The sequence below is a fragment of the Botrytis deweyae genome, assembly GCF_014898535.1.
Source record: "Botrytis deweyae strain B1 chromosome Unknown BDEW_004, whole genome shotgun sequence".
Lineage (NCBI taxonomy): Eukaryota > Fungi > Ascomycota > Leotiomycetes > Helotiales > Sclerotiniaceae > Botrytis > Botrytis deweyae.
The window spans coordinates 1,127,175-1,153,035 of NW_024066211.1; the positions used below are offsets into that span (position 1 = coordinate 1,127,175).

Genomic DNA, 25,861 nt, shown 5'->3' on the forward strand with positions numbered 1-25,861 from the left:
GCTACTCTCTATTTTCTATACCAACCTTATACCAATGTCCACAAATGATATCGTACATTAATATATGCATATTCTCAAGATAATATGAGTTCATCTCCCATCTGCAACTCTAACTTTCTCTCCCATTTTCCATACCCATACCAAAACAACCGAATATTAACAAGCCTTCCACCTACAGACACGCATACAAGATACGACAATCACAAGTAAGCTCTGAAGAATATACTTTTGATGGATTTCATTCTCTCAGTTCTCAGAAAATTAAGAGGTATCTTCGCTGGAGTCCTCATCAATACTCAAATTCTTTCGCTTCTGAGCTTTAGTTTTTGTGATAAAACGATTCGCATCTGAGGTAGCGCGAACAATACACATACACATTTACATCCTCGCTTCCTTCTCGATCGTGCTCATTTGGTGTTTGCGAAATACCCCGTCCCGAGAGTGTGTGTTTTCAACACATAGACGATATAAGCATGAAGCGTAATGATCAGCTTCCCTGCCGGTCTTATTCAAAGACACACTAGAGTACTTGCGACGACCAAATGACTTTCCGTAGATGATCGTTTTTTGGACTTGTAAAAGAGAGGGACCTTTGGTATTAGGTGCTTTAAGAGTGCGCGGGTAGATAGCAGATTGATAAAGCTCATTGAACCAAGGGCGGAACTCTGGAGATTCTAGGAATTTCGTAACCGCGTTTGCATTCGGAAGTCCTAGATAAGGAGCCATCTTTTCGAGATTTTGATAGGTATTGGGCTCAATATGGGCACCTGCCAACTTGTTGCTAGATATTTAATCGAGGGCTAAGAGAGCATCTGCCAGAATTCTCTTCTTCTTCTTCTTGAGATCAGCTTCAATGCTTCTTGCACCCGCTGAGGATGCCATGGTTCCAGAACTGCCTGTCTCGAGGTTCAAGTAAAGGTGGTCTAGCTGTAGATCCAAAGATTTAAGATCGACAAGCTAAAAAGGTCAGTTACACTTCTGACAAAAAGAATTTTGGTGTGGTTACCTTGGAAAAAGAATTTTTGATTGAGAAAGATGCTCTGATATAAGGAATCAAAGAGTCGAGGTATTTGGAGATTTGAATTGATGGCGGCGACGGTGTTTTTAGAGGTTGTTGTTGTCGTCGTCGTGGTTGAAGGTTGAAGGATGGAAGAAGTTGAAAATCAAAAATGGGAAAAAACAATAAAGTGTGCTAGCCGGTCCAAAAGTGAGATTGACGCTAAGGTCAAAAAGAATTTTTCGATTCGTTTAAATATTTCATTTTCTGACTGTACACAAACATAACTACACCTCCTGCTCTCTAATCTTTCAAATTATAACAACTCAAACTATGCTACCATCCAAGCTACATATCCACAACTCAAGCAGTTTGAGAAATTTCAAGAACAAATTCTTATTAGAAAAGCTCTTGAAAATTGCAGAAAGAGATGTTGGTGCTGATGCCAAAGATATGAATGCTGAGACAATCTTACGGGAAAAGGAGATTGAAGCTCTGTTCAGTTCTGAATCTTCCAAATCTTTCGTGGCACCATCAGCCGCTGCCATGGCAGAAATGGTGCAGATGGAAAACTTTCTGGACAACAAGGAATATCAACCACTGGATTACATCAGTGATTGTAAATTCTTCGGGTTCGATCCTGAGCATCCTCGCTTTCCTGGTATGAACCTAACTTTCCAGTTTAAAAGCTGGCAAGTAACCGGGATGAGACGTATGATTACGATCTTTAAAAATCCGATTGTGCGGGCTTGCTTATTAGCCGACGCCACGGGCTTAGGCAAGACGATAGAAATCATTGGGTTCTGGATCTGGGTAAGTTCCTCATCAATTGTGTTAGCCTTTTCCAGACCACTAATAAGTTACATAGATACAAATTCAACGTTGTCAGGCTGTTACTCTTTATGAAGAAGAGCTGGAAGACTACAACACTGAAAAATTACGTTATGAATCCTGGAGCACACTATCGAGCAGCCGGCGTCGCCTTATACATAACCGACGTGGTAACATTGCTGATGATATCGATATCAACCAGAATCCTTACCCAGAGCCAGATCTCCCCCTTCCTCCTCCTCCAGCAAAGCCGCTCTTATTGATCGTATTGCCAGAGTTGATCGAGCAATGGGCTGCGGAGATCGACGAAAATTATCCAGACTTTCAGGTACTTATGATGAACGTACCTCCTGGTTTACAAATTACAAGAGGGTAGTGTCGAAGTTGACGAAGGGGAAGTTGACGCGGAATCATCCAAATTTCAACGGAGATGAAGAAAATTCTCGAGTTATCGTTATCACATCAGTGGTAACAATGCGCTCAAGACACGGACCGACAGCTCTCAAAAACTATCGGATGCATCACCTCGGATACACGCGACAAGAAGCCGATGATGAAATCAACGTGAGCGATCCTGACTGGAAGTACAATCTTGCAGGCTTATTCGACCACATCGCTGTGGATGAGGCTCACATTCTCAAGAACAGTGATACCATGGCTCACAGAACCATCAGTTGGTTGGAGGCGAAGTTCACAATCATGGCGACGGCTACTGTACTTTCCAATCGTCTTGAAGACTTCCATGGCTATATGAGCCTGATCGAGACGGGAGAGGCGCACTGTTCAGATGAAAACCTTGAAAGATGGGGTGTCGATATAAACGTCAATCCTTACACATTACCTGACAATCATCCAGCTAGCATTCTCCGTTTTACCACCGATGTTATTGATAAAAGGATCACTAGAGAAAACAAGGACTTGGAATTTGCAGGCTAGTGTTCGATTTGAGAAATCTGGGAGGTATAGGATATGAGATTTAAGATGAGTATGGAAAGAGAAATGAGAGATATAATAGTCAAATGAAGAGTACACGTTCTATATAATACAAACAAGTAACCAGATCCTTCTTCTTCTTCCGATACTTAAGAAGTTAAAGTCGATATGAATATTAAAACCAGCCCCAAACTCTACACAAACATAACTATGTCTACTGTTACCTTATTCTCTGGATCATGAGAATCCAAACTATGCTATCATCTAAGCTACATACCCACAACTCACTATCTCAACCTCTGAGAGAATACGGAATATTACAAGACCCAAACATTGAATATTCAGATGAAACTCCACGCAAATTATGAAGCTCCGAAAGCTGTCATCTCATTTAAAGCAATGAGGAAATAAATAGAAATTCCCCGGTACTACAGATATTTCGTATCATCCCTCCCTGCCTTACTTTTGCATCGTTACGTCCCCACTGTATAATACCATGTCTATTGTTGCCTATTCATCATACATCAGCTTAAAATCCATCTCATCTCCACACACATTCGTGGATTAACAGTTCTCGAGTGGGAAAATATTCCCTTTTCTTCGTCATCGAACTCATACACACAGCACTGCTATCACTGCTATCACTGCTATCACCAATCACGCAGCCTCCTCATTTATTCAGACTCCGAGATTGAGACTAGAGCTTCCAATATATCCTTTCTTACTTCGAAAAATGTTGCTCATTTTGCTGAGAAATTTACTTAAAGCCACCGCAACGATAAAATACTATCTAAAAGCAAAAGATGTCCCGTCTTTCCACTTCCTTCCATTCCCACCATCTCTCATATCCTCACTCTGGTATTAATCTTTCGTCATAAACGGAAGCTTAAGATCAATTAAAAGCAAAAGCGCTCAGCTAGATGCCAAGCTATAAACGAATATACCTCTAACGCTCTCTCATCATAACTTCACCCCTCACCCGACCTGATATAAATTCAACCTCAAACTCCCTCCACATAATTCCGTCCCATTGCCAGCACAGACCATATTGCATCCTGTTGTGCTCGGTAATAAGCCTGATTGAAGTGTTGCGCCTGCATTTATGTTTGATCCGCAGTAGCATTCATCTCCTAAAGTTCCCAGTCGTCATTAGCACTAATTTCACCCCAGTCGTACTATCACCCTTCCATAAGAACTCTTCCTGTACTCTAACCAAGATAAGATAAGATATACTCACCATACTCAACACCAAAATAAGTCCACCCATCACAGGCCATAGAACAAGCCTCCACACTGTTGTTCATTCCCGGAATTGGATTTTCTAAACCACTCAAAGCACGACCCCTTGTAGATTCATTATAGCATCCTAAATAACTCCAACCCGTTAAATTCATGACTGTGATTGGTCCTGATGGTGCCGAGATAGTGTCATTAAATTGGTACATGTTGAGTCTGGAACCACCTATTGTTATGTATTAGTAGGTATATCTCTGTAGGAAGGTAATTGGATGGAAAAAATGGACACGTAACCTCCACAGTATTCTCCAGAATCTCCAGCGCACAACATATTACATCCATTAAGACTTGGGATGGTGCTTTCTTGAAGAACTGAGCCGGCATTTATGGTAACACCACAATAGCATCTAAAGAAAATTAGCGAGGACAATGCAGGGAATGGAGGTCAGAGCAGGCTAACTCATTAGAATACTCCATTCCGAAATACCCAAAGGCCGAGCAGCTTGATTGACAGGATTCTATTGTGAATCCTCCGATAGGAGGCGCAGGCCGTAGACCAGAGAGGGCACGACCTGTGGTCGCTTCACTGTAGCATCCTAGATAGTTATAGCCTGTAACATTCGTTACCGTGATGGGGCCTGTGGGCGTAGGAATTGCCAAAGTTGTTGAAGTTTTTGATATTGTTGAGGGTGTAGACGTTGTTGGAGATGTTGAGGACGACAAAATCGATGTGGAATTTGACGTATTATTCTGCGTCGTAGAAGTCGAAGAAGCACCACTTGAGCTGGTGGTAGATATAGTTGTACTAGTCGAGATCATAGATGGCGACGAAGAAGCTACTGTGTGCAGCATATACACATCAAGTTTTCCTGGCCCACCGCAATATTCTTTGGTATTACCCTTACAAAGCATGGAACATCCATTAATGCTTGGAGTACCACTAGTCTGATTGACCGAGCCGACACCTAACACACTATGATTTCGCGGAATCAGTATTTCGAGGTAGAATTTTGGAGTCAAACAAGGAAAATACTCACTTCCCACAATAGCATTCGTTGGCATACTCCATACCAAAGTATATAAATGCTTTGCAAGCAGTTGCACATAATTCGATTGTAAATCCTGTAGATGGTGCTTGAGGGCTTAAACCACCCAAAGCACGACCAGTTGTGGCTTCACTATAACATCCCAAATAATTGTAATTACCGACACTATTGACTGTCTTGGGTCCATACAATGCTGGATCAGATCCAGCCACATATTCTGTAGGGTTATAGAAAACGGAAACATAGCCAGTTCCCCCACATCCATCGGTCGGGTCACCCGGGCAAGCAAAATTGCACAATGCATTAGTAGGATCCTGTGAGGCTAATGGTGGTGGAGTACTGCAAGATCGAGGAGTCAGCATTGCATACAAGTACAATTTGAATATTGAGGGGCTTTAGGATATCCTCCAGTATATGATCTGAGGGGATTTCCCGTACGTAGTCCCATCAAGGGCCTAGAACTGGGTCTAGCGTTCTCGCTTATGGATACGCTAAGCCCAATCTCGATCCTCGGGGATCAATTGACCAATGCCCAGGTGCTACTTAGAACCCGCAGATAGTATTTGAAAAGATTTTTCAGAATACAAAGATCCTCGACCATAGAATTGAATCAAGGAGAGATTCCAAAGGAAAATGAAGCAAATGAAGAAAACGAAACGTGAATGCTACATGAAGAAACAGAAAGAGTACATAGAAGAAACACAAGGATAAAGGGTACAATCGAGTAGCAAATTTAGGTAGACTAAAGGAATTAGTGAGTTCTTGAAACTTACTTGCCGCACCAACATTGGCTAGTATATTCTGTACCAGCAAAGCTGTATTGTGCGAGTCCATAACATGCTTCTTGGCACATATTATTGCTGTTTGCAGTGATGTTAGGTGTATACCCTTGATTGGGTAATAGACGTGGTCCAATATTAGATTCTTGAAAGCATCCGAGATAATTATAGATTGTTTGACCAGTAGTAGAATTTACTGGACCAACCTTCTTCGAGATGACAGTCCCAGTGATTTCAACAATGTGAACTCCCCAATTGACATCATCTGTATTCAAAGTCCAAGTATTGTTGATTACAAGGTCTGGCTTATTGTATTGTTCCACATTTGCTGAGAAAATAACGGTTCCATACGCACAATCATTGACAGCTATCTGTTGTGATTCGTGCAATTCCGTTGGGTCACTAATGTGAAAGACGCCATTTGGTGGTTTGCTCTTACTGATCTCCAATGAGGAGCCTCCAACATTACAAATTCGTATCTGCTGGGAAGATGAGCTTCCAGGTGCTACTCTGCCAAAGTCCATAAGAAGGTCGGCTTGAGGAAGCCATCCACCTTCGCCATTGCTTATCGAAAAATTTGTTATTGGAGCAGTTGAGGCAATACCCTCAAGGATGATGTTGACTGTACCTCCATCGGACCAGACTTGCCAATAAGAATTATATGATCCGGTTCCGTTGGTTGGTTCAAAGGAAGATTGTATAGATATCTGTGAGCTAGGGGCGATCTGACTCCCAATTTCCGGAAGACCTACTGCACTGAAGTAACCAAACCCCAAATCCCATGTCCCATTTATCACAGTACTGTTGATGAATATCGGACTATCATCTAGGTCATCCGCAGTATATGCATACCCCATGATTGTCATGGCCATCAAGCCTTTATTTGATATCGTAAAGATAGCTGATTGGGGATTTATGTCGCTTTCATTTGTAATGACAATTCCGCCATAATCCACTGTAGTTGGAGCAATAGCTAGAAAGGGCTTTGAGGATACCTCTGTACCAGTCAAACTTATTGGATAGAGAGTAGCAAAGCCGGGGACAGCATTTGTCGTTAAAATTGTCAATGGTGTGCTTTTTATTCCAGGAGATACACTTCCAAAAGACGTATTCGGCGTTGCTCCAATTTGAATATTTGATAAGTCCCAGGTGACAGGAAATGTAAATGTGGCCCCCTTTTTCAAGGGACCTGTTGGCAATGTTGAATTATCAACGGAGAAATACCCATTTCCAACAGTTGCACCGTTTATTGAAGTAATCGCAATATTGGTTGTACAACTAACGGTCTGGACAGACTTATCTCCAAGCGCAACGATGCCAAAATCAATTGGAGAAGTACAGTTTACTGAACAATAGATTAGCAAACAAGACTGTCCCATATAGAACCTCTAGACAGAATAGTAATTCAAGAAAAGAATTGACTCACGAGGAAGATTGACAGGTGCTCCGAGACAGTAAAGAACGCCGTTTGAATCTGTTGTATAAACTCGACCATTTCCGAAAGCTGGACGCTGGAATTTGTTTGCGCCTCCTATTTGAGGTAGCTTGATTTTTTGTAAAACACCATTCTGGGGAACAGCATACCACGCACGGAGACCAGCATCAGGGTCTGTCATCCACAGAATTGCTGTACCGATTTGATTATTGAAGCTAGTGACAGTTGGTATTCCAACTCCAACACGACCTGCAGAGACCTCATTCGTTTGGCCAACTTTGGAAAATTGGGGAAGACCACTAGATGTGAATGTGAGCTGATAGACTGATGTTGCCAAGCCGACTGGAGTACAATAGATGAAACCGCCCTCAAGGGGATAAGAGCCGCATGCACCAAATACTGCAGCACTCGTGACGATTGTTTGCAAGATATTATCCGTTTGTCCAGGTCCTAGCTTATATCCGCCAAGGTTGTTCGCATTCAAGATATAAATTTTCCCATTTTTTCCAGCAGTAACGGCCATCTTGTCTACACCTGTACCTTTGAATACTGTCGGATCGAGTAGAACAATGCCTCCGCTACCAAAATCTTGATCACCAGCATCCATGTTCTGATAGTCATAAGGTTGGAAGTAATCCGATACGGATATTACACCAGTGCTATCCAAGGCTAGATTTATGGTTGCTTCTCCTAGTGTTTGACAACCACTCGAACCTGAAGCTGGTGTCCCTTGGTTTTGATGAGCCTAGAGAAGAACGTCAGTTATCATTTGCCATTGAACAATTTCTGGGGAGCATGGCACACTTACACCACCATTACCAGATACAAGGAAAATCCTAGCTCCGTCAGTTGCCAACCCCATTCCACTCATCCATATACCACCTTCTCCGCCTCCACCTCCATCAAGCAAAATATTTGTTTGCGGAACTAGTGGTCCACTTTCTACCGCCCAATTTGTGATAATCTTGGCTTTGTTAACGTCGATGCCCATTACAAGACCAGTGTAATTGAACAGATCACAATGACCCCCAAAGGAGCCATATACCACACTTCCAACTTGTGTCAATGAAGGACGTTGTAGAATGACTCCTCCTGTAAAATGTTTTTGAGGGGCATTATCTGCAATTGCGCCGTCAATGAGTATTGGGTAAGAATCTACATCAAGTAAAGTACTGATGTTGACTGCATGAAAGTAGTAAACACCATTTGCCGTTCCAGTACTGCAAGATAGTAGAGTCAGTATTATTTCTCAACGATATTCTCTCAAGCCGAACCAGAAGAATGAGGAATCAATACTCTACGGAGGAGGAAAAATAAACATAGAATGACACACAAAAATGGAGCTTGAAATTGGGGAACGGAATTAGACAACAATAATGGAATTGGTAAATCGTTTATACTTACTTTCCTGGAACTCTGTAGTTTGGTATATAAGTTTTGGAAAAGAAATATGCTATATCAGTGGCGGGGTCGATAGTTGGTGTGCCTGTAATTTGATAAGTGGTGGAATGAAGTAAGGACATAACTCTTATTTACCTATGATACCGATGTAATTGGGAATATCTTGCAACATGTCAATTCAATAAACTCCAATCATTCTTTTACATTCAGACTTACCTGTACATCCTATATCAGATTGTAAGAAAGGAGTGTGAACTTGTCTTGAATTTATGAGAACTCCAGTCTCGGCATTAAGGGTTCTGATATAGTTTTGGTTGGATGCAAGAAATAGCAACTGAGGGCCGCCTGTAAGTGGCGTATATGTTAGAGGTTTAGCATAGAACTGTATTCGTCAGCAGTTGTTCATACACTTTTACCTATGCCCGGAGAAGGCTTTTTCATACCACAAACGTACTAGTCCAAAGCATGCAAAAAATCAACGCTTGAAGACTTTTGATGATTGGTTTGTCCGTGTGTATATCTTAGAAACCCTTAACCTTCAATTTTGAGATCTGGATTAAAAAATAATGGCATTACTAACCTGTTCTTGGTAATTGAAAGCGATTTTCCACAGCTGGCCAAATGATGAGCTGTCAATAATTCCCGGATCCATGTTATGATTAGTCCTGATTATCATTTAGAATCCTTCTCTTGTGTATTGAAAGAAAAGTACCTACAAATATCCTGTTTGCTGCAGATCTGCATCTCTATATTCGTCCGTAGATGAGAGGCCTTGAACTAGAGTATCACTAAAGATCACCGTAAGAAGCACGGTTGTGTAAGAAGAAGAAAATCTCATGTTGATGGGGTTTCTTCAGAGATCTCTTTGCATTGGAAATACTAAAAGACTTGTGATATGCGACGAGAATCGAAAGAATATTCTTCCTCTCTGTTTAAATGGCGAAACGATATATTGGCACCTAGGTCCTTTTCTTCCGAACAATACGAGCTCTCTGATCCCTTGGAGTTTTTTCCCTCGACCAAAGGCTCTTCTCGTTACGATTTTACCCAAGTTTTGTCGTAGAAGTTATATGGTTTGTGTGATTTACCTTCGTTATCCGCATACCAACATCTATCTGGAACGGCGATGTAAATATATGATGGCATGAAATGAAGTCAACCATGTATGAGTGAACGAACATACAATGGATTCAAGTAGAGAGATTCAGGGTTCAGACTCCTCTCCCGATCATAAAATTGCAGAAGTAAGTGTGAATTATTCCTTGAAAAGATGAAAGAGAGGTAACGCGGGGAGCAAACTTGACTAGCTTGACCAAATCTGACCATCCCCACTCAAGAGCGAGATAACGAGAGATAAAGGGCAATTTCCAGAACTGAGGAAGGAGCGAGCCATGTAGACAGAAATAGGCAAGCACGCCAAACGCCGACCATGTCTTCGTAACTTCCATTGCAGAAGGCTATCTGCATTGGTGTCTGTGAGATCCAAAGTACACCCAAAGCAGATGATTGAACTCTGCATGAGAGCATGAGATATAATGAGTGCAGATCCTCTAGATCCCACAAATGACAAGTAATCTTACATCTGTTGAGAACTATCCCAATAACGAAACATCTCATTCTTAGCAAATTTGTTCTCCATGATTTCTTGAAAACAATTCCGTAAGGTAAAAAGTTCTGTGGACATATTAAAGACTTCAAACTTAACCTACATCTTATATTGAAAAGGTAGCCGTGCTAGATGAATCTAAAATCTTCGCACAGTACTACATCATAAGAATTCTTCAATATCGTGAACTGCGATTTGAAGTTTCGGAGGTTCGAGGGGGCACGAGGAATCAAGCTTTCTGCCAAGGTAGGGCGGGGTATCGAAATTACCATGACGCTAGGGACATTGCAGTGATCATGGAACGACCTGGAAACGACATCATCAAGAAATCTACAACATCGAAGAATTGCGCCGAGTTTTGCAAACAGTTTATCCCTTATGTTAATAAAATCTTGTCAAGTCTACAAGTTCTATGAGTTCCACCAGATACAAGGAATTCGATTGAGCCTTTTCGGCACGGTCCGCCTGAGGTCAACGGCATTAATCGGATATTGCGGCTCAATATTATATATAATATTGCTTGTTATGCTTTTACCTCAAAATCCTGTGTCAAATATATATGAATCCATAGGTATGTACCTATCAATAGCGGTGTATCCTGGAATGGTAACGGGGGGCTTGTAATCCTCCCTATCGGTTCTCTCAAACCTGGTCGCGACTATGAGTTTTGTCCCTTCATCTTGTATCCGTTAATCCTCTAGGTTCTCGAATACGATCGCTTCCCCATCGAGCATTCTCTTCCTCACATCGATGAGATATCGTATCCAGCTCTGCGAACCTCCCTGCTTGTCATATCCTTCTACCCGAAATCTCTTCCCGCGGGCGGTTCAATGCCTTGTGTGTCCCGTTCAGCAACGCCGCCATTGCCACTCTTTTCGCAGATCCCACGGATCTCGTCGACAATCACGCCAAAAACGTTGAAGCAGATATAGCAGATATGCCAGTGGGTAGAAACGTTGCACTCTACCTCACGCATAACTATCCGGACACAGTTGCTGGCGGCGGGGTATATATCAATGGCTACGAGAGATCTTGAGGCAGTCCCCAAAACTGGTACAATCGAGGTACGGGGTGATTGAAAGAATTCTGCAATATGGCTATTCATACATCTACCGATTCATCAAAGCTTTTCGGCTGCATATCGATATCTTGCATCTTGAGGAAGCGAACCAGAAATCAATAGTCAACCACTCGCTTTAAGTACTACTTGGTTTTTGTATACCTCATACTCCTTTGCCACGTCTTGCAAGCGCAAACTTAGTACAGGAATCAACTTACTTGATAACTGGCTTCATGATCATCGGTTCGAGCTTCACTTTTTTTGTTTTCCAAATACTTTTTGTTGCATGTCTTCCGGAACACTTTTCAGCCGAAGTCATTTTGCGGGGGAATTCTCATCCGGATGAACTTCTAAAAGCTCTTGGCGAAGCTGACTGCTGCACAATTGGCCTGATAATTCGGTCATTCCCTTCTCGGTTCGTTCTCCGTTTTTATCCATACCACAACATCATCAATTGGTGTAAATCTTCTCGATAATGGGTAATTACAACCGATAATTGTTCTCGTCCTAAAAGATTGTTCCACAGCCCTATCATTAGTTTTGTCGTCGATCATACTAGCTTGCATCAAAAAGATTTTGTTTGGTGTCGTACGATTTACCGGCTCAGCTATTTCCCGTGTTCTCCTGCTTATTTAGGAATTCTTTTTACAGATTGAGCTTCGTGTAATTTGAACACTTTTTATATCACATATTGCGTGCTATTGCATACCTTGAGCGCGATGTTTTGCGGCTTCAAACCATGATCGATCTTCAGGCTAGGAAGGGTCTTCACCACTCCTCGTGGTTTAAATGTTTAAATTTGGTCCTCCAATGATGGATGTCTGAAGCTTTGATTGCGCTTAAATCTTCTGAAGAAATTCTGAATTCTTTTGTGTCTATTCACGATTATAGTGTCTTGATTAAGTTATTTTTCATGTACACAGCACTGCCAGTTTCACCACTTCTATTTACAAGGCCACCCTTAGCCTGATTCACCACCGCTCAGCACCCAAGGACCATCACTTTTGCCAATCAACTGACACTGGTTCTTCATTATCTACCGCGTGCCATATCCCTTCTCTTTTATATCCGACCAATCCTCCTCCTCCTGGCACAAATTTGGCGATAGACTCTCTAATCCTGCATTTTTCCGGTATCTGCTCCGCCTTTTCTATAATACAATCACCAAGATTTTGACTTGTGCCCTTTTTCTTCATTTCTTCAATCGCGGCTCCTTCTTCAATCTCCATCATTTTCTTGGCAATTTTAGTGTATATCATACTATCTATGATTCCTTCCTTTCGATTACAATTTTCAAGAACGCGCAAAGCTCGACGACGCATTAATGGATCTCGACATCTAGTGGAAACTAAATAGATAGGAGTAAGGAAGCCGCGATGGTAGTGAAATGTTGGAGGTGTTCCTCCCTGGTTAGGACTAATCATGTATTTATTTGGAGAGGTCATCTCGGCATAATCAAGTATCATTTGATATTGAGGGAGGTAAGAATCCCAAGCTATTTCACCTATCGCTATATCGATATTGAGGAGAATTGAAACTATCGTACGACTCATTTGTAACAAGAGAACTGCTGGATGGAATGGTGGAAAGTCGGAAGCATCGAACGCCGCGCACCAAGAAGAAAATCCGTATCGCATATTTGCTCCATGAATTGGTGGAGTCTGACATGTAGAAAAATCGATATGTTTTCGTAACGGATCCAATGGATCTAACCATCTTGAAAGGCCATCATATCTGTGGTAACGCTGAATCACCGGAGGAGGAGGTATACGATGTTTATTGGCTTCTCCCAATTGTTCCATCATATTCCATAGATAAGAAAGGTATAAATCGAATGCGTTCTGTGCTTCCTCTACTGTCGTGAAGGTATGAGGTATATTAAGGGTGGGCAGTTGAAGCAGGCGTGTAGTATTGGCCGCGGTAGCCGTTTGTCCGCATTCTGTAATTTGATTTTCTAACCGAGCAAACATAGGAAGAAAGACATCCTTTTGCAAAGAACCATCCTTGAGTCCCCCGAGTCTCTTATCTTCCTCGATAAGAATCTTTATACCACCAGCGATGTGTGTTAAAGAAGCCTCATAATTGTTCCTTAGATTATCAAAAGCGGAGAAAACTAGGCACATCATGAGAACGATATCAATATTCAAAGCTTTTGGATTGACTATTCTTTGGATAGCTTTCTGATAATGAATCAAGGCATAATTCGAATCCAATGCTTGAACATCTCTTGTATGCCCAAAATTCTCGTGGAGTGCCCCCAAGGCAACAACAGCATTAAAAATAGCCGATTCTGCATGAGCCGTTTGTAATAAAACAGAAGACCAAAGATCCGCTTCGAAAGGTCCCGTTAACTCTACTGCTGTTCGAAGCCGAAAGAAATCAAAGAATCTTTGCTCTCTTGGTGTGATACCGGGTAGGAGACTCAATGCGTCAACGGGCGATGAAGCAGAATATACAACGAATTTGAGTGGTCGACTACTGGTGGCAGACATGGATGACGGAGGTGCATATCCCTCGCAAGTTCGTTTGGCCTTGAGACATCGTTGACATGTAGGCTTGCCTTCGTCACACTTCACCCGCCGCGCCCTAAAACAAAATAAGCTTAATGAAAATAATTCTCCGGAGGGTTTCTGCCCAGAATACTACCTACTTGCATGTAATGCAACCCGATCGGACTTTACTACCACCGTATCGGAATCGTATAATACTGGAGCTCATTTTCTTTTTTCGCATACGGTTTACAAGACAATTACAAGACGTGGCGTTAGTAAACACTGTCAAGCCGTGTCGTTGTCGACATTACCCACCTTTTTGGACTGAGAACACCAATTATCGTTGATTGCTCAAGAAACGTTGACATAAATATGTCACCCCCACTTTTCACATAAAATTAAGGGTATAACGGGAACGGGGTTAGTGTGGCTAAAAGCGGTTAGTAGTCTACGAGAAAATCCCTGCCCCTTCGCTTCTTCTAGCTACTCGTCTGCTCATTCAAAATCGGTATGGAGCTTGTTTTAAGGTCCAATACTCGGTCCGAGTATTTCACGTTATGTGAAGTCTTTGATGTATACACCGTTACCATTTTCAACCGCTTGATGTGAAATTTGAAAAAGGGATTGACCCAATCAGGTCAGCCGAGATCCCCATGCCATTCATTAGTATGAGGACTATCATCGGGCTGGCTCAGTTGTCCGTAACTAAGTCTTCATTCTGAGGAAAGAGTTGAATCAATTTGGTATCTTGGGTGAGATACTGAAAGATTGGTGTCTGTTACATGTCGATGTATTATTCTGTTCATTATTGTATGCCTGTCACTTTCCCATCTCATCTTCCCAGGAACTTCTCAATTCCTCTCTCATAAACCTTCTCGATATCCTTACGTGTATACTTCGACTACCAAAATCATTAACTGGAGCCTGTATTAATGCTTTAGCACTCATTTCCTCTGTCCAAGTTTCCAACCCAAGGTCTATGAGAGCCCGATTGCACAAAAGACAGACACGAGTCACTGGCCCTGTGACTTATGACGAGGTTAGTGCTCCAATATTGTGGTTTTCTTTTCTCTCACTGTACAATTAATGCTTTCCGAGCATTCTGGTTTGCAAACCTAATGATCGGCGCCTTAGGAATTAGAATATCAGTTGAAGTTCTCATTGACACTGGTTTCGCTGACCTAGTTTCTAACCCAGAATTACACAACACCATTTCAGCATTTGAGAACTTCGGGAAGACATTCGATGTGACCCATAGAGTTGTCACTAATAATACATCATCTGTAAGTTCAAGTGAAACTGATTTTATCTCAACAAACAATTTAAACTAGAAATTATAGATTTCTCAACCCTCCCAAATAACCAGCTCCCTTTAGAACGACACAAACCTCTTCCAATCGCTCAATATCTACAGTCAAACTATTGGCATCATTCTATCTACCTCTAATACCACTTCCACTTCTATCTACCCGCACAATGGCATCGTCGAATTCGGGGACTCCTCGCTTAGTGGTATCAATTGCACAACTTATTTCCACATCGAAGTTTCGTCCCAAAGGCTCGCTTTAAACTCGTTCTCTCCACAAAAAGTATTTGTTCTTTGACTCTCTACGCCTTCAATGCCGATTTGGTCGACGAAAACGACTTGGAAAAAGTTCTGATTATTTGGGAATGAACTACTTTTCATGGTATCGCCATCAATAGCTGTATTTTCGCCAGCTTACAGGATACTATTTTAGAATTCGACAGCGCGAGTCCGGAAATTTTTATGCCCATGTATGCTGAGGAAGCTCTCTTCAATCTCACCAACATCCAATCTGCACTTAATCCTTCGGTAGCCGGTGATATATCAATAGGCTATTGCCATTATTTATCTTCCCACACTATCCGGTTGAGTCTCCCATCAAAATTGAACCCCATGACCCTCTACGGCCTCGAAATCATCCACAACTTTTGATACCAGAATGCCAGCACTGTCTATTGGCCAGAAAGGAAGTAGTTGTACATGTGCCATCTCGGGTCTTGATTTTGAGGCTCACCCTCTTCTCTGGGTGATTGAACAAGCTTTCTTTCAGTGAAAGTGTTTATATCATGATTTGGATCATGGGATCATGGGATCATAGGATCATAGGATCATGGGTTCTGCAGTGTTGGATGGAGAAGGAAGTAATTCGATGTTATGGATTCTTCACATGCATATTTACGGCAGCAAACAACCATATATACATGCTGACTAGCCTAAATTGGTACCAGACTCGTACCAAACTAACCAATGACACAGATTATGAGTACCAATGTTTAAAATTTCATGAAGGTGAAGAAACAGAAAAAGTTTAAAGATCAGCAGTCCCCTCATAGCTATTACCATCCTGTATGTCCCTAATCATGGTCTTACTAAAAATCGTAGAGACAACACTGCTTGTATCACTACTATCGACGATAGTAGTTGCAATCTACAGGCTTTACTTCCATTCATTGAGACTCATTCCTGGTCCCAAACCAGCATCGCTTACGTGGTGGTACGAATTCTATTTCGATGTCATAAAACTTGGAAAATACGTTTTTCATATCAAGGGAATACATGAAGAATTCGGATTGTCAAATATATTATGATGCTACAGGCATAATCATTGCTAACTCTATCGAACTAGGGGTCCAATAATTCGCATTACTCCAGGTGAGATTCATGTGAATGATGTTGGTTTACTTGATACAATATACGCACCCCATCACCCCGATGAGATAAATATGCTCGTAATTTGAAGCAATTGCGAGTTCCTGGAAGCGTTGGTGCAACCGTATCTTTCGATGTTCATAAAAAGCGTCGTGAAGCTTTAGTTCCATTCTTTAGTAGAAGCAATGTTCTATACCTCGATCCAATGATCACTGCAAAAGTTCAACAGCTTTGTGATGTTATTTCTTCTCATACTGTTGATAAATCGCCGTTAAATCTTTCGGATATATTCTTTGCATCTTTTTAATAAGTTTAATCTCGATATTCCTCGAAACCTCAAATCATCATGTTAATCAGATGCAGTTTGGCTGAGAACTTCTTGTTTGCTCATGAAGTTAACAACCTTGTGGATGAGAAAGAAGCTGCGTCGCTTCGTCGTATACGTAACACTTATCAACTATTAAGAGGTGTGGATAGAAACAAACATATGTCATGGATTCCCGACCTCCTCTTAAAGCTCCCTAAATCTATGACCGAGCCAATTATTGCCACCTGGGCTAGTTTATATGTTTGCTTTACTTGCAGTAAGCTTTCTTCAAAGAAGGATTTTCAGACACGGTAGCTGATGACATATTACACAGAGAGTTCGTACTGAATTAGTCTCCATCATGGAAGCAAAAGCCTCCGGGAGTACCAATAAATCCTTAGGTCCGACAGGAAAGAGTTGGTATATGATTCTATCTTGAATAACACCAGTTTACCCGAATCCGAAAAATCACTACTACGCCTTCAAAATGAAGGTACACTACTTGTCCTTGCGGCTACTGAATCTCCCGCAAAAACGCTCAGCATTGTGTTTTACCATCTCATTGCCAATCCCGCTGTCCTCGCCAAACTTCGGAAAGATCTCAAATCACTTCCTGACAATGTAACGTGGACGCAACTCGAGCAACTGCCTTACCTATCTGCTACTATGGAGGAAGGGAAACATTTAGCTTCTGGTGTTACCACTCGTATTGCTAGAGACTCGCAGTTCGAGACCCGTTATTGAATTCCCCAATCATTACTCCGTCCAACCATGGTTTCAACAGGCCGTTCGTTTCATTCACTCACATCCCCTCTCAGCCCACAAAAGTATTCAACCAGTAAAGACTCTTCAATCATTCAGTATATAAGCGCTTCCATATCCTTCCCATCTTTTTTTATACAAAGAATTAATACACTACAACTTCCAAAAAATTTCATGTGGGATAGTCTAGTTTCGGAACCTCTGAACTCAAACTTCATATTCGATTTCACAGATAGCCGATGAGACATTGGAAAAGCAGTTGCGAGATCTCCGAGGTCTCTATGTAGGAAACTTGGTGCAAAAGAAGATTGACAATAATCGTGATAGCAACAACAGTGAATGAACAGATGGAGATGAGCAAGAATACGACAATATTCATATATATCTAACTTCTGCGTCCATTTCTTTTCTTGCTACCACCATCATCTTCCAAACATCACATCTGCAAATTCATCACCACAAATCTACATAGCCACAACTCTAGCCAGGTACGCATTTCTCTGCGTCCTGAAGCAGTGCAAGCTATTTCTTTACGATATAAATTAGGAATGGCGTGGGCTTTTTATAACCCATCATCAATACTTGTTTCTTCATCCGCTACCTATGCCTTCTGTGAGAGAGCTTAGTTCTTTCTGTCTTCGGAATTTGTTCCAGATTGTATCAGTCTTTATTTTGTCTGTTTTGGCTCTTCTCCTTTTAGTATCAAGGACTCCTCAACGTGGAATATATAAATATGCTCTTCCGCATTGTCTTGCCTATTAAATATTTCAATTCAATAATGAAGAAAAAGAAATGGTTCAAAGTTGAGAGAGACCACCATCTCCCCCTCACACTCAATCAATTCAGTTTGGTGAGTAAGAATTGAGAATTCATAAATTCAAAGATTTTGTTGCCTCTCGAGAAATGGATGGCGGAAATTCAATCATAATGATTTTGATAACAGCGAAGATATTGAGGGACAATGAAAATATACCTTATCTCTCCCATATTGTAGTATTCCTCTTGTTGATTTGTACACAAGGCTTCTTAGATGCAGCCTCATATTTGTACATGGCCATAGAAGAGTCACCACTCGTTCAGCCATAAGGTGGGATCATCTCCGTTTTAACCCTTTTTCATTGGTGGGTATATGAGAGATGAGTTGTAGGACTTAAATAACCTATCATTGATGTTTCTCATTCTTTCGAAAGGGACACTCAAAGCTTGGCAAGCATATTCGGATTCGTCAAAACAGCTTACATTGATCCCCTAAATTGTTGCTTGCTTTGCCCCCGGTATGTACCATCGCCTCCCACATACCCTACCACCGTTTCTTAAGCAGTAGAGCTATGGATATATAAACAACAAATAATCTCTTTTGTTTTCATTAAAGATATCGGCACAGCAGTTCTAAATCGAGTAAGGCTGGACTTCGGATCAAGTAAGATCAAGCGCAAAGCTGGTTATGCGACGGGCTTCAGGAGCATGGGAAAATAGATTTGGGTGAGAAGATATACGGAAGTATATGAGGAAGATTTAGAAGGAGAGGAATGATAGCGATACTTAGAGATGACAATAGAAATATCATCGGTAATGAAAAGACAAAGTAAACAACAATAATACTTCCCTTCCATCTCTCTTACTCATTCACCCCACCAATCAGCCAAATTATCCTCCCCCAAGAGCCTTGACCATAAGTTAACCATCTAGCTCGCATGAATCACCATTCTAATTCCTCCACTACATCTACATAGATCTCTTGGCGAGATCTATAAAGACAGTATAGAATGAAAGGCACAATCATGCCCCGGCATCTCATCCTTCTCGCCGCCTCTTCAGAACTCGCACTTACAAATTCACGCCAACCTTCTTCGGATAACAATTATACATCCACACTCGTGACTCCTCAATTTACAAGATACCTCTGCTGATGGCGTCATGTCAGTCATATAGCTTGCATGATTCACACCTATTACCTCACCATTCCCGCTTTTCCCCTCCCTCTCTCACACACCTACTCAACAACCCCGTATATTTACATAAATAACTTCTCTCCCTATCATCCAATCTTCCCAAACAAAGAATGAACGGGAGGTATTTATTGAGCAAAGAGATTGTGCCAGGTGTATCCTCAACTAACAGGCAGAGCACCTCTCCATTCCATGAGTCTTTTCTTAACACCAATCTAATCCTCGCCAATTTTCAAAGAGGGGGAAATTTCCATCGAAAACAATGATAACAATAACAGAAATTATGACCTGAAAATCAAAATGATACAATGGAAAGTACTTACTCACCAGAATATACACACCAGTAAGTGCACTATCACCGACAACACTCATCATCAACAACATTTACCAACAAAATCTCTATCACTAATATCAACACCAACAAATCTACTTCCTTCCTAGCCCCAATCTCAACCCTCAACTCACACACTCTCACCCAAATAACGACTTCCACTATCTATTATCCATTTCCCTTTATTTCATCCCAAGCTTTCATTTCAGCACCTCCATTTTTCAACACATCCACCAGTCTCACAATCCAGAAACTCTATCCCGCTGCACCTTACCTTCCTCGCCACTTGCCATCTACTCTCTCTCGCCATTCTTCTCGCCACCCCTAAACCACAGCTCGTTCATACTCCACCTCTTGACTTCCTACTCCTTTCCCTCCGTAAGCATCTAAAAGGCATCCGCGAGAAACAACTCTGCCCTACCTACCTTCCCTCCCTTCCCTACCCTGCACTGCACTAAAATACAATACGACGCAATACAACGCAATACAACGCACTATCCCATCCATCCATCCCCATTCACGCGCCTCTCTCCCACCACAAATCCAAACCCAGATTCAAATCCAAAAGCAAAACCCACAAGGAGTTCCGGAGATCCGGAGCCCATCTATCCATCCAAAATAAGGAATAACTTCCCTTCCACTTTCTACCCCCCTCCATCCTCTATTCCTCAAACCCCTCCCAAATCAGAACTACCAACAGTACCTAAATATCCGCGATTATCACATATATGCCCCCCCTCCCTCGATTCCTCCCGCCCCTCCCCACCTCAAAAATGCCCAAATAAATGAAATAAAACCAAAACCAAAACCGAAAATAGAAATAGAAATAGAAATAAAGTGCGAAACAAACATACATACATACATATGAAATCAGGAATCAGGTACCAGAAATTTATTATCAAAAATTGAGAAATTTGGCAATAAAAGTCCCAGATACATACCTACCCAAACCACAAGACCACCACCATCTCCAATACCCACCACCACTCACTCCATCCTTCACTTCCTCATCTTCACCCAAAACTCATCACAATCAGCCAACCATATGCATGCATATCAAAGACCAAAATCTAGGTAGGTGGAGAGATGTTTCATATTCTTCATCTATATATATATATATATATATGTGTGTGTGTGTGTGTGTGTGTACTCGAGTATATGTAGATGTGTATATATATAATATAATATCCTAATATATTATTTTCCATCCCAACTTAAATTTTCTCATTGTAAAGAAATTGATTTCATCCAGAGGAAATATTTATATCCGTCGAAAATTCGTATTCGCCCATATTCATCTGAATCATACGATTTATGACCGAAAGTGTATGACCGGACCGCTCAACTCGATGTCACGATCATTTCACATCCTCCATTCCCAAGTCCCCCTTCCCAACCTAATGATCTTACGACTACATGATCATATCATATCCCAAATCCATCCATCTCCAATCATCTCGGGTCATGAAATTTATTGTTTACAAAAAAAAAAGGAAAGAGAAGAGGCTGAAACATGACGCACTCCAAAAAAATATAAAAAAATCCACCATCCTAAACACCATCGCAGAAAAACCTGACTTCAAACAAATAATATCTCATGTAGAGAAAACGAGAGTACCTCCAAAATATCCTAATCCCCAGGACCGGTTTTGTTTTGTCTTTCCTTTTGTATTCGCATTTTCCAGTCCATTCATCCATCCATCTTTCCATCTCTTTTAACAATAAAAAATCGTACATCTCTCCCAACAGAAATCTCAAGTGGTAAGTAGAAAAATATTTGTACAATGGAATCAAAGATTCCTGATTCAACACTGGTAGAATCTTTCGTGTGCGTATAATCATAAAAAAGAAGGAAAAGATTGAGAATCTAAAATCCATCAAGCATGCCATCTAATTCATCTAATTCGATGTTTTCCGGACTTCTCGTATCCCAATCTAATGTTTCAATCTTCGCTGGCGCCCAATTCGCTTGAGAAGTTTCCACAGTTGCATCCCATGATTTTTTCGATGCAAAAACAGGTTTCATAGCGGGGCTATTCATAAAACCCGGCGTATTTAACAACGATGCATTTAAACCACCTCGGCTTTCTCCAAAAAATGGGTCAGATTCCACAGATTTCATCGGGGTATCTGAAACATTTGAAGGCATATCGTTCATATCAGATGGTTTCGCCAAAGATGATGATGGTGGCTCGCCGCTAAATCTTCGTTTTTGCATTCCACGAGCTGTTTGTGTGAATTCTTTCTCATCTTTCTCAAGACCAACCGATGCAGCACGATTATTCCTCACGGGACGTTCGAAACGACCGGCAAAGGAACCAGTGGGAGTTGGTGGTGTGATTGAATCATCATCATCGTATTCCTCGGAAGACAAATCGACTTCAGGTGAATCATCACGATTTCGATCTGGTTCATCGGTCGAATCTGCGCTTGAAATGGATGGGGTGATGATCGAACGTTGAGCTAATTGTGCAGGATCAGGAAATGGTTGATGCGAGTAAGTAGTCAAATAAAAGTATGTTCTTCTTGGATGCACAGTTTCCAACTCTTTTCCCACTGGACATGGTGATGATGCGGTCCATGGTCGTTTTAGATAGTTGGATAATCGAGAGGAAATGATTGCACATGGATTGGCAGATCTAGACTTTTTATTAGTTTCATGGTGTCGAGAGATAACGGAATGAATCGGAAAGATTGTGAACTTACTGTTCCACGATTTTAACGGTTGGAGACAAAATAGCTGCAAGTTCCTTGACCAAATGAGGTCTATTGCGAGTTTTTTGTAATTGAACAATAACTCCTTCCACAATTTCGTCCTTTACTTCCTTCAAGTCGATTTCTTCGATTTCTTCCTTCTCCTCGCCCCCGTTGACTGTGAATTTGCTTTCTTCGCCCTCTTCAATTTTGATTTCACTAACGTCTATTTTCTTCTCTTTCGCCTCATCTTTTATTCCCACATTGTGAATTTCAAAAGAGCTATCATCGGCTGGTGGTGAAAGTGGCGGGGTACTTATGTCTTCTGGAATTGTATAATTCTTTCGTTTTGGTGGAGGCGACAGTGAGAAAGAACTTCGACGTGATCGTTTCTTCGAAAGTTGCTGTTCTGATGTCGACGTCGCTATGGAAGGCGGTGAAAGTCGAGCGGCCGCTTTCTCTGCGTGAGTTTGTGGTAAGTTTATACCGATCACTCCCCAATTCAATTGTCTTCCGCGAGTTTCATAGCCCATGATTAATGATTTATAAAATGAAGCAACGTTTAAAAGGTGATGGTGATTGTGATGACGAGAGAATTTAATGTGAAGAGTAAGACGATGAGAGAGAAATGTGAGCAATTGTTGTTGAGTGTATGATTCTTGAGTCTTGAGTCTTGAGTCTTGAGTTGATCGTCTATCTAGGAGTTGGTTGAATAGAGGAGGGTGGGAGGAACAAATTAGTTTTGCGACGCGGGAAATCTGACGGAGAAGGGGTCTAAGGTTTGTTGTTCCTGCAATATGATCTTCGTAACAACGGGTTAATTGATTATATCGTTTTTAATTGGGTACAAGGTCTTTCGGAATGCAGCAGATGGCGTGGATGGGTGATTTTTTACACCAAGGGCAAGACTGGGGGATTCCAGGTTGGTATTAATTTTTTTGTTTTTTTAATTTTTTAATCTTTTTTTCTTTCTTTTCTCCTCTCGTCCACTTTTTGGAATTGAGGGCGGAATTGATTGGTGGCTGCTTGGGTATAGAGAAACGGGTCTCTTGATGGCGGCAAGGGAGGCGATTGGTATGGGCCAGGGGGTGATGAATCGTCTTATTATCGTACTCCCTCCGTATGCCAGATAGATATTCTGTAAAAGGGAAGCTTGGTAGATTGGTAGGTAGGCTGAGGTAGCTCTAGGTGGATGGATAGATGGATAGATGGGTAGATGGGTGGATAGATAGATAGATAGATAGATAGACAAATAGATAAATGGATAAATGTAAATAGATCTTTGGTAAGAATTCAATCTTCTGATGAGACCTAATAAGTAAGTTGATGATGTATTGAGTATAGATTTCTATGATAGAAAGCAGTCCTTCATGTAGAACTTCAAATCGAATAATGAGAATCCGACTTGGTTGGTGTATCGTTACTTCACCAACGGGGATTTCTGATCGAAATTCAATAATGATATTCCCCTAATGAATAAATGGAAAAGTCCGAGTGTTGTTTCAAAATAGGAAGATTGTTGCTAGTAATAGTAATGGTAGATATTTATATAATAAATAAGGGATGTTTATAACAGATGTGTCAATGGATGTATCAATAGATGTATGTCCGAGGATCTATGGATGAGTTGTTCTGAATCTTAGAATAGATGAGAGATAAACTATGCATTCATTCCCTACAACACATGAGAGAGACGTAAGCGTTCTTTCCCCCGGCGCTTTCCCGATTATGAAGACATTATCTTACCTAGTTATGATTTAGACAAGAGAATCTACTCAAGTACTTCGTAGACCAAAAGTAGAAAGTTTAGAGATCATCCATCGTCGTGTCTAACATAAACCTAGTTCGTTACACTTAATTCATATCTAAGGAGGCATTCAATGAATCAAATCCCAGACCATCAACTATTTATCCAATCTAGGAAGTCTAGGGGGTCAGAGATGGCAAAATCGATATCATAATTGAAGATTCAAAGCTAATTCGTCAAACGAGGAGTAAATACTCGCCCTTTTCAACTACATTTAGAATCTTATAGTTACCTAGGTATTTGGACTCTGGAGATACCCCATCATTTGAGTTTAGAACTAACTCCCCCAAAAGAGGAGAGAGGCTTTCACTCACAACTGATAATCTTCTCAATAAAGTCAAAACTCAATGACATACCTTATCCCTCAAATCTCAAGTGTCAACATTTCGTACAAATACGGAATCACCGGTAGAACAGGATGGATGGTTGACAACTTCATCTGTTGGGAAAACCTGGGATAGAAAGATATGCCGAAAAGTTCCATCATTCATCAAGGATGACGCTTTCCTAAACGAATTTCTTACCGAATTTTTTCAATGCAGGGTCTGGTGGAGTGAGTGGAATTCTCGAAATAACCTCAATAAAGTGCAAAAGGAGAAGGTATGAGTGGCTGAAGTGTTGGGCCATATCCACATGAGTCGCGAATTCCATCCGACTCCATAGACTCATCTGTCGAGTGTCGATTCTGTCGATTCTGTCGAGTCTTATATATTATTTATGGAGACTTGGCTCGTGGCTAGGTGGTCAGTTTAGATGATGTTGGAGGGGCCAGAGAGGGGATTTTCCTTGAGAGAGAAAAGAGGGTCTGAAGAATTGCCCCGCAAGTTCAAACTTGAATGAGACTGGTCTTTTTTAACTTTTGAGAGAGGGTGATCGATCACTTTGTCTTCTTGCCGAAACTACTCGACTAACTAAACGCAAAGACTAAGGACTAGCCAAAGGACTACGAAGTAAAGAGTAGGTAACCGTAAAGTCTTCTTTTTATTAATATGTAAAGGTCAGCGTTATGACATTAATGATATTACCGGTATTACCTAGGTATCTAAGTACGAGGTACTTCCGTGCAGACTGCAGTATCAACATGAACCTTTCTTTTTTGGATTATCGCTAGGGGATTGGGTGATTATGATGTAGCTCCTGAGCTATCTATTTCGGTATCTAGATTCTGTTAACTTGACTTGAGTAAGAAGTATGTATGAACTGCATCTAGAAAAGAGTTGCCATAAGCAACGGATGGTTTCACTTAGACCATCTAAAATAGTACAAAATTTCCATTTGAATACCGATGCACATATGAAGTACATATTCAAACATTCAAAACACGTCCGATCAAACCATCCCAAAATCATTGCTTCACTCTGAGACTCACTTGGAAAGATTCGCACAAAGGTGCATGCTACCACATACCGAAAATGATATTTCCATAACGTCAAGCTCCATAACTGAAAGCTAGATCCATGTTCGTGACAAGGAACCTTTTTAAAGCCCGAAGCTGCTTGTATATCATTCGTCAAGCCGTCG

General features: G+C 41.2%; 7 protein-coding genes across 7 annotated transcripts; 3 read left to right on the forward strand and 4 right to left on the reverse strand.

Moving 5' to 3' along the window:
* Positions 1–378: 378 nt before the first annotated feature.
* On the reverse strand, positions 379–726 carry EAE98_002345 (uncharacterized protein; the record flags this gene model as incomplete). The annotated part of the gene is made up of 1 exon (XM_038949965.1): positions 379–726. One exon carries the CDS (start codon positions 724–726, stop codon positions 379–381), a length of 348 nt encoding a protein of 115 aa, XP_038813704.1.
* A 604-nt stretch (positions 727–1,330) lies between these two features.
* EAE98_002346 (uncharacterized protein) lies at positions 1,331–2,764 on the forward strand (the record flags this gene model as incomplete). The annotated part of the gene is made up of 3 exons (XM_038949966.1): positions 1,331–1,810; positions 1,866–2,156; positions 2,198–2,764. 3 exons carry the CDS (start codon positions 1,331–1,333, stop codon positions 2,762–2,764), a joined length of 1,338 nt encoding a protein of 445 aa, XP_038813705.1.
* Positions 2,765–3,512: 748 nt separating this feature from the next.
* Positions 3,513–9,496, reverse strand: EAE98_002347 (uncharacterized protein; the record flags this gene model as incomplete). The annotated part of the gene is made up of 13 exons (XM_038949967.1): positions 3,513–3,891; positions 3,999–4,223; positions 4,292–4,404; positions 4,458–4,970; positions 5,035–5,382; positions 5,817–7,167; positions 7,249–8,002; positions 8,066–8,477; positions 8,662–8,743; positions 8,794–8,820; positions 8,875–9,040; positions 9,239–9,323; positions 9,375–9,496. 13 exons carry the CDS (start codon positions 9,494–9,496, stop codon positions 3,737–3,739), a joined length of 4,353 nt encoding a protein of 1,450 aa, XP_038813706.1. The 3' UTR covers positions 3,513–3,736.
* A 2,826-nt stretch (positions 9,497–12,322) lies between these two features.
* On the reverse strand, positions 12,323–14,042 carry EAE98_002348 (uncharacterized protein; the record flags this gene model as incomplete). Its single annotated transcript, XM_038949968.1, has 2 exons — positions 12,323–13,910; positions 13,975–14,042. 2 exons carry the CDS (start codon positions 14,040–14,042, stop codon positions 12,323–12,325), a joined length of 1,656 nt encoding a protein of 551 aa, XP_038813707.1.
* Positions 14,043–16,201: 2,159 nt separating this feature from the next.
* On the forward strand, positions 16,202–16,797 carry EAE98_002349 (uncharacterized protein; the record flags this gene model as incomplete). Its single annotated transcript, XM_038949969.1, is given in 3 exon segments — positions 16,202–16,413; positions 16,468–16,570; positions 16,582–16,797. The coding sequence occupies 3 exon segments, from the start codon at positions 16,202–16,204 to the stop codon at positions 16,795–16,797; spliced, it is 531 nt and encodes a 176-aa protein (XP_038813708.1).
* A 39-nt stretch (positions 16,798–16,836) lies between these two features.
* EAE98_002350 (uncharacterized protein) lies at positions 16,837–17,541 on the forward strand (the record flags this gene model as incomplete). Its single annotated transcript, XM_038949970.1, is given in 3 exon segments — positions 16,837–17,058; positions 17,132–17,198; positions 17,213–17,541. The coding sequence occupies 3 exon segments, from the start codon at positions 16,837–16,839 to the stop codon at positions 17,539–17,541; spliced, it is 618 nt and encodes a 205-aa protein (XP_038813709.1).
* Positions 17,542–20,916: 3,375 nt separating this feature from the next.
* EAE98_002351 (uncharacterized protein) lies at positions 20,917–24,130 on the reverse strand. Its single transcript, XM_038949971.1, has 2 exons — positions 22,546–24,130; positions 20,917–22,478 (listed from the first exon to the last, which is right to left on the reverse strand). The coding sequence occupies exons 1-2, from the start codon at positions 23,064–23,066 to the stop codon at positions 21,707–21,709; spliced, it is 1,293 nt and encodes a 430-aa protein (XP_038813710.1). The 5' UTR covers positions 23,067–24,130; the 3' UTR covers positions 20,917–21,706.
* Positions 24,131–25,861: the final 1,731 nt, after the last annotated feature.

Excerpts from the sequence above, each read along its gene's own strand:
- EAE98_002351 (XM_038949971.1), bottom strand. The coding sequence starts at position 23,066 with ATGGGCTATGAAACTCGCGGAAGACAATTGAATTGGGGAGTGATCGGT. Across the intron at positions 22,479-22,545 it reads ACCGTTAAAATCGTGGAACA|ATCTGCCAATCCATGTGCAA; the intron begins GTAAGTTCACAA and ends TAAAAAGTCTAG.